This window comes from Bos indicus, chromosome 7 (genome assembly GCF_029378745.1).
Source record: "Bos indicus isolate NIAB-ARS_2022 breed Sahiwal x Tharparkar chromosome 7, NIAB-ARS_B.indTharparkar_mat_pri_1.0, whole genome shotgun sequence".
Taxonomy (NCBI): Eukaryota; Metazoa; Chordata; class Mammalia; order Artiodactyla; family Bovidae; genus Bos; species Bos indicus.
The window spans coordinates 19535997-19549524 of NC_091766.1; the positions used below are offsets into that span (position 1 = coordinate 19535997).

The 13528-nt window shown below is 54.2% G+C and overlaps 1 protein-coding gene across 1 annotated transcript; it reads right to left on the minus strand.

Moving 5' to 3' along the window:
- Positions 1-717: 717 nt before the first annotated feature.
- SHD (Src homology 2 domain containing transforming protein D) lies at positions 718-9235 on the minus strand. The gene is made up of 6 exons (XM_019964443.2): positions 8116-9235; positions 6180-6285; positions 5912-6100; positions 3951-4074; positions 2376-2495; positions 718-1107 (listed from the first exon to the last, which is right to left on the minus strand). The coding sequence occupies exons 1-6, from the start codon at positions 8413-8415 to the stop codon at positions 921-923; spliced, it is 1026 nt and encodes a 341-aa protein (XP_019820002.1). The 5' UTR covers positions 8416-9235; the 3' UTR covers positions 718-920.
- Between the last annotated feature and the right edge of the window lie 4293 nt (positions 9236-13528).

Genomic DNA, 13528 nt, shown 5'->3' on the forward strand with positions numbered 1-13528 from the left:
CAGTATCTGTGGCAATTTGGCAGTGCTAGAGATTTGAGCCATCAGGGAGTCATCTAGGGGATGCGGTCCTGGAGGACGACTCTGGTGAGGGGGCTTGAAAGCTTTCCCCCTCTTATCCTTGGAGGGTCATGTCCAATTAGCAGAGAAGTGATGTCCCTCACTTCTAAACAGTGCCTGGAGCTGGAAACACTCCCCCTCCCCAACTGGTGTCTACCCCCTCCCTAAGCAGGCTTGGACTTAGGGGGTGAGGGGGGAAATTGGGGCTTCCTGGCATTTGTCAGCCCCCCGGGGTCTCCTGCCCGACTGTCACCTTGAAGTGACACCAGCTGAGCCTGGCTCCCTTCCCCCACGTCTGCTGTTTCCATGGGGACAGATGTCCTTTTTCGGTGGCAGCAGCAGCAGCCCGTGGCCACCGGCCCAGGATAGGAAGGAGGGGCGGGGTGGGGGCAGGGTTGGCCTGAGAGCCTCACCCCCTCGGTTTCGCCATCTTTTTAATCAGCCGGTCTTTGCTGTCTCCAGGTTTTATCTGCCTCCGTACCGCTCTCTCCCTGCCTGTCAACAGCTCTCTGAATGTTGGTCCCTCCCTGTGAGCCATTCAGGCTCCAACCCCGGCTCCACCCCCAAAACATGGAGCTGGGGATACTCTTCCCCTCCACGGGGCTGCCTCCCCTCTTCCTTCAGGGGCTGAGCTCCCCCTCCCAGAAAGAACACTTGAAACACACAATAACTTATTTATTTTCCAGGCCAGAGGAGGGGTTCCAGACACAGTTCTGGGCCCTAGAACCCAGAAGGGGGCCGAGCAGGGACTGGAGGAGCAGAGGTCTCTCCATCCAGCCTCCCCCGGGACTGGAAAGACCTCCAACATTTGCAGCCAGTGATCTGGGGTCTCACAGCCCAGGGTACAGGGCTGAGGCTCCAGGTCAGGGGGTCTGTGAGACCACCGGGTACAGGAGGGCCAGATGCTCGGCACCCTGCACGGGCAGTGGGCGGGAGCTATAATGGAGCACCAGCTCTGGCACACTGGGGAAAGGGCCGCTGTGCTGACCCAGCACGAACTGGTTCTCTCGGGTGCGCGCGAACTTCAGGTGCAGGAAGCCCTGGCTGCTCCTGGGGACAGGGGTCAGGTCAGAAGGGGCACCCAGCACTTCAGGCCCGCCCACACCCTCCAAGCCTAAAGCCACTCCCTGGAGGACCCTAGGAACCCGAGCCTGGCATCCTCAAATATTTCTGGTTAACAGCCACTTGGCATCAAGCTGTTGACTCGTTCCACACTGTGGGTTGCCTTCTGCGCTTGTCCCTTGTGAAGACAGGCTGGAGTTCCTCCCAGTTGGAGGTCCCTCCCCAAGAACACATAAGGCACTTTCTCGCCAAACCTCCTGATCCCTTGTGCTACCCATCCTGGTTACCCTCAATCAAGGGACCTCCACCCCCCCCCTTTTTTTTTTTTTTTGCTTTTGGCTTTTCCATGAGGCTTGAAGGATCTTAGTTCCCTGGTTGTACCCTCACCCATGGAGTCCTAACCACTGGACTGCCAGGGAATTCCCTAGGGTCCCTTTCCTTTACGTCTCTGGTAGGTGAATGACATAGAACCTGGAAATGATTCTATCACCATCATTAGTATGAATTAAGCGCTTCCTGTTTCCTGGGGATTCTTCTCAACACTTTTTCACCTTTCCCCCTCTTTTAATCGTAGTATTAAAACAAACTGGATGCTATTATTGTCTTTGTTTCACAGATAAGGAAACCGAGGCCCAGAGAGGTTGAATGATTTAGCTGAGGTCACACAGCTAGGAAGTGGCAGAGGCAGGATATGAACCTACTTCCAAACCCTCTTCAATCTTGACCTTTTAGGAATCTCACACTCAGAAACCTGGTAGAATCTTAGGAGCGTTTTGTAATCAGACACACTTAGAATCTTAGGCAGAGAAGCACGTAGAACCAGGGTATCAAACTCAAACGTCTACAGGGCCACTGAGATTTTGGCCCTGAATCGACACAAATGGATATACTTTTAAACCTGGAAGGAGTCCAGAGGAAACTTGGACACCTAGTTCCTCATCTCACTGAAGTTCTAGATTTACTGTATGGCTTCCTCTCCATTGTCTTGCGTACCTCCAGTGACAGGGAGCTCATTCTCAGTAGGAACCATGCCGGTAGCCTCTCTGAAAGCCCCACCTTCTGACCTAGAAGCTCTGCCCACGGCTCCCATAAGCCCCACCCACTGGCCTGAAAGCTCTGTCCATCCGCCCTGGAAATCCCACCCATCGGCTCCTGGAGCCACACTCCTCTTCTCCAGCTGAGTTCAGTCAAAAGCTTGACAGTCGAAGGCATGCAGTCCTGTGACCCTCTGTCCCTCCAGAAGATTGGGGTCTCACCTGAGGGACAGGGAGCAGTCTTGGGGGCTGCTCTCACTGAGCCGCACAAGGTAGCTGCCTTCCTTGCAGAGCGACAGGAGGTTCTCGGCATCCGCCCGGCTCAGCAGGCCGTGGAACCACCTAGGGGGTGGGGACAGATGTCTCCTGAAGGCAATCCCCCTTCCAACACATCCTGGGGCTGGATGTAGGCACAGCTCATTCAAGGACTTGTGACACCCAGGCAAACAAGGGAGACAAATTCCCTTGGATTTCTCAAGAGGAACTTGGTTTTCAGGCAGACAAGGGTCTCTCTGTGAGTCAGGTAAACCCAGGTCCACCTGGAGCTTCTCCCTCCAATTCAACATGTACCCTTGACTTTGATCTTTGCAGCCTCCCTCAGCTGAGTGCCCAGGTGTCCTCAACCCCTCCCTCCAACTTGCATCACTTGCACATCACTTTCAGGAGATTTGCTGCATCCTGTATCTCTTGAGAGTCCCTTGGACAGCAAGGAGATCAAACCAGTCAATGCTAAAGGAAATCAACCCTGAATACTCTTTGGAAGGACTGATGCTGAGCTGAAGTTCCAATACTTTGGCCACCTGATGCTAACAGCTGACTCATTGGAAAAGACCCTAATGCTGGGAAAGACTGAAGGCAGAAGAAGAAGAGGACACAGGATGAGATGGTTGGATGGCATCACCGATTCAACAGATATGAACTTGGGCAAACTCTGGGAGATGGTGCAGGAGAGGGAAGCCTGGAGAGCTGCAGTCCATGGGATCACAAAGAGTCAGACACGACTTTGCATCTGAACAACAGCAACATATCCCCACCTACCTGTACATTCTTTACATAATATTTTTCTTTAACATGCTCAGACAGAGGGAGCAAAGTGTCAAAGACCAATGAGCACCAAAAAGTTGTTTGTATTGAAAGAAAATACCTCATGCTTGTGTTAATTGGGTAATCCTGTACCACCCACCTAAGAGGTTTGGGAATGGCTGTGCTAAACACGCCCTAGTACTCACAGGGCTGGGCTCTCAAGGCTCAGGGAGTTCTTTGAGGAACATCTAGGCTAGAGGAACACAGAACACCCAGACTTTCCCAGCTTGTGAGCTTCATTCCAGCCTAAAGTTGGAACCCCTTCAAAGTCTTGATTTTCCCACTTTCACCAAAAGATCTCTTGGGGGTGGGAATGATTTTTGTCTCTTCACTCTCAGGCTTATAAATCCCACCCAAGGAAAGGGAGGAAATCCCTATTCTGTGTGAGGCAGGAACTCTCTTGGAAGTGTTGAGCCCGAGCTTCAGAGAGGTTGAGTGACTTGCCCAAGGTCACGGAGCCAAAAATTACAGAGAAGGGATTTGAACCCAGAATCTGAGGCCAGAGGGAGTGGAGACACCTGCTCTTGCTTTGCACCGAGCTGGGTGTCTAGCGCACACGAGGCGCTGTCACCCAGTGAAGATTAGTTGAAGAAATGAATGAAGTGAATGAATGAATCCAAGTTCCTCCAGCCCCCCTGGTCCGAGAAATCTGTGACTAGTATGGGGCAGGGAGGGATTCAACCCGGCTCTTCCACCTTCAGCTTCCTCACTCACGGCTGTTTTTCCAGGGGCAGGGTCGGGTCCACGCGCTCTGCAGGCTGGGGGCTTCTGGGCGGCGGTCTCCGGAGCTCCTTGGCTGAGCCCGAGGTTCTTTCCCAGTCTGGACTGTCAAACTGAACTGGAGGAGAAGGTTTAAAGAGAAAATGGTTAAGTCCCGCCTATCTCAAGAGGGTGGGATAGGAACAAGCCAATGGAATTTCAGTAGGAAGGCGGTGCCAGCTTAGGGCAACCTATCAGAATCCAGAAGAAGAGGGGGTTGGGTTTAAGGTTGGGGCGGGGGGTGGGGGATTGGTACACCAGCAACCAATTAGCCTTCAGAAGAAAGGGGTGTGGTCATTCCCGAATCTGGTGGCATCGAAGGGTGGCCAGTTCCCTGAATGATAAATCAGAGAGCAGGGGACGTGGCTAGAGGGGCAAGTGGGAAGTTCCGCGAGATTTTGGCCAAGTCACAGAGAATGTAGAATGTGTTAGTCGCTCAGTCGTGTCCAACTCTTTGCGATCCCATGGACTGTAGACCACCAGGCTCCTCTGTCCTTGGTATTCTTCAGGCAAGAATACTGGAGTGGGTTGCCATTTCCTTCACCAGAGGATCTTCCCGATCAAACCTGGGTCTCCCGCATTACAGGCAGATTCTCTCCCGTCTAAGCCACCAGGAAAGCCCAGAGCTAGACAACCGCCCCTGATATACAGACTGGTAGACTGAGGCACTAGCTCCAATTTCCCTCACAATTATACAACTTCTTGGGCAGATTTGCGTTCGCACAACTCTTCCTGAAGTTTATTTCTTAAAGGTGACCTTGAAAGTGAAAAGTGGAAGTTGCTCAGTCCTGTCCGACTCTTTCTGACCCCCTGGACTTACACAGTCCATGGAATTCTCCAGGACAGAATACTGGAGTGGTAGCCTTTCCCTTCTGCAGGGTATCTTCCCAATCCAGGAATCGAACCCAGGTCTCCCACATTGCAGGTGGATTCATTACCAGATGATCCACAAGGGAAGCCTTGCTGCTACTGCTACTGCTGCTAAGTCACTTCAGTCGTGTCCGACTCTGTGTGACCCCATAGACGGCAGCCCACCAGGCTCCCCCGTCTCTGGGATTCTCCAGGCAAGAACACTGGAGTGGGTTGCCATTTCCTTCTCCAATGCAGGAAAGTGAAAAGTGAAAGTGAAGTCGCTCAGTCGTGTCCGACTCTTAGCGACCCCATGGACTGCAGCCTACCAGGCTCCTCTGTCCGTGGGATTTTCCAGGCAAGAGTACTGGAGTGGGGTGCCATTGCCTTCTCCAAGGGAAGCCTTAGGTGACCTTATTATTCCTCTTTCTACAGAAGAGGAAACTGAGGTTCAGAGACTTGTCCAAGCTTACCCAACTCAGAAACTGACTCTAAGAAATGCTACTCTCCTCCCCAAAGCTCCTGTGTAATTGAGTACTTTAGCACTCAGTTTACAAGTGCTCTACTCAATAGGTACAAGTTAGAGAATTGAGACTCAGGGAGATAAAGTCATTAGCCCACGTAAGAGACACAAACCCAGATCTAGTCCTGACACCAAAGCCTATTCCTGCACTGTAGTGAGCAGAATGAGTAGATTCCACTGCATTCGAAAAGAGATTTCAGGGAATTTCCTGGCGGTCCAGTGGTTAAGACTTCTTGCTTTCACTACCAAAGGCCTGGGTTCAATCCCTGGTCAGTGAACTAAGGTCCTGCAAGCCTTATGGCATAGTCAATAAAATAAAATAAAAATAAATAAATTAATTAAAGGGGTTTCAGTTTCCAAGGAGGATACAGGTTCTCCTGGAAAGAGAAACTTATGACTATCAGTCATTCACACTTTAGTGAGAATTAACAAACTACCAAAGTGACAAGTGATGGAGGTTTACTTTGTTAGTTGAAACAGGGGACATGACCAGAGCAGAAAATAGAGGGACACAGATCTTCAGAAATCAGGGTAAGAGAATCACCTGCAAACGCCTTGGAGATATGGTCTTTCTTCCACTCCCAGGGCTGGTCATACTCATCTGCTGGCCGCTCATCTTCCTGGGGCAGCCGACTCTGTCGAGGTTTCTGCCCTGAAGGGGGCCCATCTCCCAGTTCTTGGTCTTGCTCCTCATAAGGGGTGTCATACAGCTGCACCCTCCTGCATGGCAGTTCTGGGAGACCAAAGATACTGCTCAGCTCCCACTCCCACCTGGGAGCCTGTCACCTTCCCTCCAAGCCCTGCTTACTCACCACTCATGACCCGTTGGGCATCGTAGGGCTCCATGTAGCCATCATCCGGGGGTGGTGGATGGGGCTGGGCATCAAAGGGGTCCGAATACTCGGTGTCGACTTTCGACTGGACAGAGAAAGGCAAGAGAGGGGGTCAAGGACTCAGGGGGACCAAGCCTAGCTCTGGGTACCCATGCTGTGCCCAGCATGGATACAGTACACCTCTCGCCTGCTGTCTCTGATCTATCTGACACACGCTGTCCAAGCAAGTGGGTTTTTTTTTCTTTTTTTTTTTTTTCATCACATACATCTTTATTTTTTTTTTTAATTTAAAAAAATTATACATGTGTTCCCCATCCTGAACCCTCCTCCCTCCTCCCTCCCCATACCATCCCTCTGGGTCGTCCCAGTGCACCAGCCCCAAGCATCCAGCATCGTGCATTGAACCTGGACTAGCATCTCGTTTCATACATGACATTTCACATGTTTCAATGCCATTCTCCCAAATCTTCCCACCCTCTCCCTCTCCCACAGAGTCCATAAGCCTGTTCTATACATCAGTGTCTCTTTTGCTGTCTCGTATACAGGGTTATCGTTACCATCTTTCTAAATTCCATATATATGCGTTAGTATACTGTATTGGTGTTTGTCCTTCTGGCTTACTTCACTCTGTATAATAGGCTCCAGTTTCATCCACCTCATTAGAACTGATTCAAATGTATTCTTTTTAATGGCTGAGTAATACTCCATTGTGTATATGTACCACAGCTTTCTTATCCATTCATCTGCTGATGGACATCTAGGTTGTTTCCATGTCCTGGCTATTATAAACAGTGCTGCGATGAACATTGGGGTACACGTGTCTCTCTCTTTTTTTTTTTCCACCCACAAGTGTTTGCAAGTAGATCATCCCTTGCTCTCTTCCTCTGACCCCTACCTCCCTCCTTCAATCATTTTAATATTTATCAGGCGCCAGTACTGTTCCAAAAGACTTCAAATATATTTACTGGTAGTACCAACACTCAGTAAGTACTTTATCCCCATTTTACAGATAAGGAAACCAAGGCACATACAGGGAAGTGACTTGCTCAGGGTCACACAGCTGATAAGTCAGAGGCAGCGTTTGATCCTAGGTTGTCTGCTTCCCCAAGTCCCTGCCTCCTCCTACCTTTCTCTGTGCCATTAACCACTACCAGGCAGGCTCCTCTGACCATGGGATTTTCCAGGTGAGAATACTGGAGTGGGTTGCCATTTCCTTCTCCAGGGGATCTTCCTGACGCAGGGATGGAACCCGGATCTCCTGCATTGCAAGCAGATTCTTTACCATCTGAGCCACCAGAGAAGCCCCACTACCAGACACAGCCTCCCATAATTCCCCTTGAAGTCTTTTCTGTCTCTGCTGATGGTGTATGGTGGACCTTCTGATCATTTAGGAAAAATACTGGGAAAAAAAAGTATGGGCATTGGAAGCAAGTCTGGTTCAAGTTCTAAACAAGTTAGAGCCATGTGACCTGGGGCCAGTCACTTTTCTTCTGTGAGCCTCAGTTTCCACTTCTGTAAAATGGGTGTAACAGAGGAAGGGTGGAGAGGGGTGGTGAAGATGTTGAAGTGCCCCATAGGAAACCGACTCACTCAGATCTGTTTGAGGAAGATCCCTTCAGCTTCTAAGAGGAAGGGAAGCTGGGGGAAGGGATCCAGAAGGGGGAACTTAGGAAGCTGGAGGAAAGGGGTACAAAGCCAATGACAGAGGGAGGCGGGCAGCCAGTACTGTGAATTGAAAGGAGACAGACAGCAAACTGCCAAGCAGGTGGGGGATTGGGGGAAGTGGGCTGGTGGCCTGGTCTGCCCCTGGGATAACACCTAAAGAAGATCCCCAAAATCCAGGGTGGGGGAGCCAGCCTGGCCCTCCCCACCCAGTCTCCGGGGCCCACCCAGCTTAGGGGACTTAGCCACGCACCTCTTCCCCGGGGCTTCCCAGCAAGACCTTGGCTCTGGCAATGTCGACTGCCTCCACCTTGATGAGCCGGTGCTTTGGAGAGTCGTACTTCGCGTCTCCAGGGCCCTTGGAGTCCCCGGGCCCCCCGGAGGAATCGGGCTCTAGGCGGCTATCGGCGTCCTCGTAGGGGTCTTCAAAGTCCAGATCCTTCTGCTCGCGGTAGGCCCGCAGGATGTCGCTCTCGGTGTAGTCGGGGGTGGGCGGCTGCGGAGGGGGCCGCCGACCGCCAAAGCTCAGGTAGTCTCGGAGCCACTTGGCCATCTGAGCGCGTGTCACCCCAAACCTGGCCACTGTCAGCGGGGGACCCGCATGCCCTCTTCTGGGCCCTCTCCCTCGGCAGGGTCCCCAGGGAAAAGGTGGGAGGGGAAGGAGGAGGAGAAAGATCAGGTGTGCCCTTTGGCTGGGCTCAGAGGAGGGTGAAAAGGGGAGAAAAAGGAGGAGACGAGAAGAGGGAGGGGAAAGGAGGAGCAAAATTGCACCTTAGCCCAGCTCTGGAAGGACGGCGTGGGAAGCGGGCGTCGCGCGGGGCCCTGAACGCCGAGCGCGGGGTAGTCCGGCCGGAGCCAGGGGCATCCGCGGAAGCGCGCGGAGTTTCCGCGGGCAGAGCGGTCTCGTGCGCGGCGCGGCCACCCGCCGCCTCCGGAAAGCTCTGGAATCCCCCTCCTGGGAGCCGAGGGCGAGGACAGCGCCGCCAGCGGACGTCCCCAGCCTTGGCTCAGCCCGGACGCCTGGGTTCTCAACGCAGGGGGCGGGCTCCCCGGGGGCACGGGCGCCGCGCGCAAAGTTGGGCCGCGGGGACGGTGACCCCGGTGGGGCGCATCCTTTGTTGCGCTCCTCGCCGCTCCGGGGGGAGCCCCAAGCCCGGGGTCCCCGGCCCCGCCGCCTCGATCCGGCCCGAGTCACGGGCACAAAGGGAAATAAAATCTCCTCCAATCCCCCTTCACGCTTTCGGAGAGACTTTCACCGCCGCCGCCGGCGCGCGACCGGGAGGTGGGACTTTGGGGAGGGGGTGCTCGGGCGGGCGGGCGCCCCAGTCCCTACCAGCCCCGGGCCGGGTCCAGAGCACGGACGTCAAGGCTTCCCCGCCTCCCCCTCCGCGGGTTCCCCCGCCCCTCCCCTCGCCCTGCGCTCCCCTCCGAGGTGAGTGAGACCTTCAGCTGTTCTGGGGAGGCAGGAGAGCCGCTGCCCGCGGAGGGAGGGGGGTATGCGGAGCGGGAGTCGCTGGGGCCAAGGCCGCGGCGGCTGGACAGTGACCCGGAGGACCGAGGCTGGCAGGAGCGAGCGAGGAGCGCGGGAGGCAGGAACCCACAGGCGCTGACCTTGCTCTGCAGAGCAAGAGGTGCTGAGGTGGGGAAGACGAGAGGAAGGCGAGGTGGAAATTGACCAGGAAAGAGGGTGGGCTGGACTTGACCGCGAGAAGGGGTGAAATTGACCAGCAGAGGGGGTGAGAGTGACCACTGTTGAGGGTTGAAATTGAACCAGGGTCTGGCAGTGAAACTGACCAGGAGAATGGGGGTGTGGAAATTGTTTCAGAGGTCATTGGCTAAAACAGATATTGACGATGACGCCGGAGGAAGTGTGGGGGGGACAGAAGGGAAGGGGTTCTGGCTTCCCCTCCCCCAAGAGGGCTTTCCTCTGTCCCCCTCTCCCCAGGGGACCCATTGTGGGATGGGGGAAGGGGTTGGGACAGCTGGCCAGGGGAAGGGAGATGGTATCAGTGCCTGGCCTGTGTCTTCAGCATCTGTCCCTTTGTGGCTTCTGGGGGTGGAGGGAGGGAGGGAGCAGAAATGGGGAAGGGGGGTCTCGCCTGGTTTGGCTGCCTCTTGGCAGCTGCAGCTGTCTGGGGCCGAGGATACTGAGGGATTTGGGGGGAGTAAGAGAGCCCAGGGAGCTACTGACCAGTCCCAAAAGAAACACATTTTTTTCTTTTCCCATAGAGGGGCTTATTCAGGGACCCCTAATAGAAGAATAAGAGGGGTGGTCAGGAAGGATAGGACCTCAGGCTCCCTTCTCCAAGCCCCTTAGAGTGGGCGGGTGCCTGCAATTTGGAAGGGAGGGGAAATAGACTAACACTGCTATAGAGTTGCACCCCCTCCCTTCAGAATAGTGGGGCCCGGGCAATGTCTCCTGATTTGAAAAAGGGGGCTTCTAACAGGAAACCCTCAGAGATCGGGGAAAGGATTGCCAGGAGGGAATGACTTATTTTTCATCCCCCGTGGGGAAACCGAGGAGGAACAGAGAAGGGAGAGACACCTCACAGCTTAGTTCTGCCCAGGTGCCATGATATGGCCTGGCGTGGAGTGGCATTCAACACCCATCAGGTCTCTTCACGAAGTCAGAGATTCTCCATCTCCCCTGCACTGTTAGCCCCATTTTCCAGATGGGAAAACTGAAGTCCAGAGCCAGCAAGGCCAGGTCCCTCACAGCAGCAGGGGTGTCCGGATGCCCTCGCCTTCCCTTTCCTGCTTCGGCTGAGTTGTTGGACACAAACCTGTTGAATTCGGTCCTCCCCAATCTCCCCAAGAGCATTCACACCCCCCGCCCCACCCGCCCTCAGCATTCAGCAACGAGGCAGCATCCCTGGGGACTGCCAGGGAGCACATCGGGTAATTGTCCTGTTTTCTGTCAGCCGCAAGGCAATTCCCCGGCTCCAGGATGAGCTGTTGACAGATCTCATCAAATCCGAGTCCTCTCCCTGTCAGATAAATACACGACGTCTAAGGTATAAATATTTGAAAGGGGCCTTCTAATTACAGTGTGTGTCAGGAATAGCAATTAGGGGCCCTGGAGGCAGAATCAAACTGCGTTTGACTTCCCTGTGCTTTTGAGCCGGCTTCTCCTGGGGCTGCCCCAACTCCCACCGCAGGAGCAGGGATGGGGCTCGGGGAGGAGCGAGTGGCAGTGGATGAAGGGGAGAGCCGGGCTAGGGGTCCCACAACCCTGTGGTAGTGTGACCTTGAATAGCCACATAACCTCTTGGGCTTTGCCTTTCAATTAGGGGAACGGGGAGCAAGGGAGCCAAGCCAGGAGGCGGGCACTGTCTGGACAAAGGCAAGGAGGTGGGTGGTCTGGGGTCCTGGGCTGAGGGAGCTTCCCTTCCCCCAGCACTGAGGGTCTGAGAGATGGTTTCTCAGGGTCTCCTCCGAGGTGGCGCTCTGTTTTTGGAATCCCAGCCCATGTGACCTCGCGTTAAGTGACCTGGCTTTGTTTTCCTGTCTGTGAAATGGGACAACAGCCAGCCACTGTTGAGCGCTTACTGCCTCACACTGTTTTGGGTGCTTTAAAGATTTTGAGGTATAATTCACATACCCCACAATTTACCCACTCAAACTATATTTCCATGGGTTTTTAGTATGTTCATGAGGCTGTGTGATCATCAGTAATTTCAGAATATTTTCATCACCCCCCAAAGAAATCTTCACCTGCAATTAGCAGTCACTTCCGGTTCTTCCCAGACTCCCCCTCCCCGCCCCCCCCCCAACCCCTGGCAACCATCAACCCATTCTCTGTCTCTGGGATTTGCCTGTTCTGCACATTTCATACAAATGGAATCACTGTGTGACGTTTTATGTCTTGGCTTCTCTCACTGAGCATCACGTTTTCAAAGTTCATCCAAATTATGGCGTGCATGTTTCATTTCTTTTTATGACCAAATGATATTTCCTTGTATGGCACACAGTAGGTACTCAATATATGCTTACGGTGGCTGGGACATGAGGAAGAAGCAAGAGGAATCCCTGGCTGCGGGTCCCCGTATCTGCAGTGGGGATGGGAGCCAAGGCACTAGGGCAGGTGGGAACCAGGTTGGGGGTGACCTATGATGGGGCTTGAAACCTTCCGATCTGATGGAGGGGACGTCGCCTCAACTTAGGGGCTCCTAGTCTGATAGGAGAGTTGACCTCTGCCCTCAGAATCTACTGGACACAGCCCTGCCTTTCTTAGCTCACAGTCTGATGGGAGAGACATGGTCCTGCACTGGGAAGCCCCCAGTCTGATGGAGGAGATAAATGCATGTGTTAATAAGCTACCAGTCTGAAGGGAGAGGCATAGCTCTGACTTAAGGAGCTTTCAGTCTGATGGAGGAGGCGTGATCCTCCCCTTTGATGCTCCCAGTCTGATGGGGGAAATATGTACTTGCTTTCAAGGGCTCTCAGTCTAATGGAGACATGGCCCTGCAAGGCCCATCTCCAACCTGATGGGGGAGGCACCGACCAGCCCCTGGAAGCTTGCAGTCTATAGGTCCTGGTGATCAAAGGTGTAGCCTCCGAGCCTTGCGGTTTCAAAGCCAGGTCCTGCCCCTCACCCACTCTGTGAAATGGGGAGCACGTGCCTGAGGGCATGGGCGTGTAGGGAGCTCGAGAAGCATGAGGAAGCAGGAGCAGCCCCTTGTCTCTTTGTGGAGCCCAGGCTCAGGCAGGCGGGGGCTCCAGCAGAGCAGAGGCCACCCCCAAACCCCGGTCCCTCTGATGTGCTCCGGCAGCCAGGCAGCCCCCAGGGGAGTTGATGGAGGAGAATCCGGATGAGGCCTGACAGCTCCCAAGGACCAGATGACAGACACGGAGCTTGTGGGGAATGGGACTGTCAGCAGTGAGGGGGGAAGGGCAGGCTCCAGAGACTAAAAAGGGGAAGATGGTCTGGGGGAGGCAGGCTCAAGGCAGGCAGTGGGTGCAGGGTGAGGCCCTGGAAGGTCAGCACACAGGGCAGACCCCAGTGTGTTGCTATGCAATCCCTCTGCCCACTCTACCCTGGAAAACCCAGCAAGGCAATTGGGGGCTGAGAGCCAAACTGTTCCCAGGACAGGGGCAGGAGAACAAAGTGTAAAGCCCTGCAGGAAAAATAAGAATGAAAGAAACAATTCCAGCATGGTGGAAAGGGGAGTGGGGCAGAGAGCAGGCAGAAGCATGTGGTTTCCTGGGCCTCAATTTCGTCCTCAGTGAATGAGACACCCACTCAGGCCACACACATTCAATGAACACCTACAAAATACAAGAATGATCTCAGGTGCCAGGGACACACTTGTCAACACACAGTCCCTTGCAAAGCCTGAGGGGTCTGCAGGTAGACCCTCAGGTGTTTCGGCCTCAGCCACCATGGGTGGCCCCCATGACCCCAGCCTCCTGGTGGTTGCACCCACGTGTGAGCAGCTCCCCTGGAACATGGGGGAGTGGCGCTGTGTGGCTGCTTCCAACCAGCAGAACATGGCAATGGTGATGGGCTGTCACTTCTAGCAGACTCTTCTCCTTAGGAGGCCAGCCGTTGGAGAGGTCTATGCAGGCAGGGAACTGAGGGTGGCCTCTGGCTAAGAGTCTGTGAAAAGTGAATTCTGCCAACAACCACATGGGTGAGCTTGGAAGTGGATCCTTCCCCAGGCAGG

Excerpts from the sequence above, each read along its gene's own strand:
- SHD (XM_019964443.2), bottom strand. The coding sequence starts at position 8,415 with ATGGCCAAGTGGCTCCGAGACTACCTGAGCTTTGGCGGTCGGCGGCCC. Across the intron at positions 6,286-8,115 it reads TGGGAAGCCCCGGGGAAGAG|TCGAAAGTCGACACCGAGTA; the intron begins GTGCGTGGCTAA and ends TTCTCTGTCCAG. Across the intron at positions 6,101-6,179 it reads TGCCCAACGGGTCATGAGTG|AACTGCCATGCAGGAGGGTG; the intron begins GTGAGTAAGCAG and ends TTGGTCTCCCAG.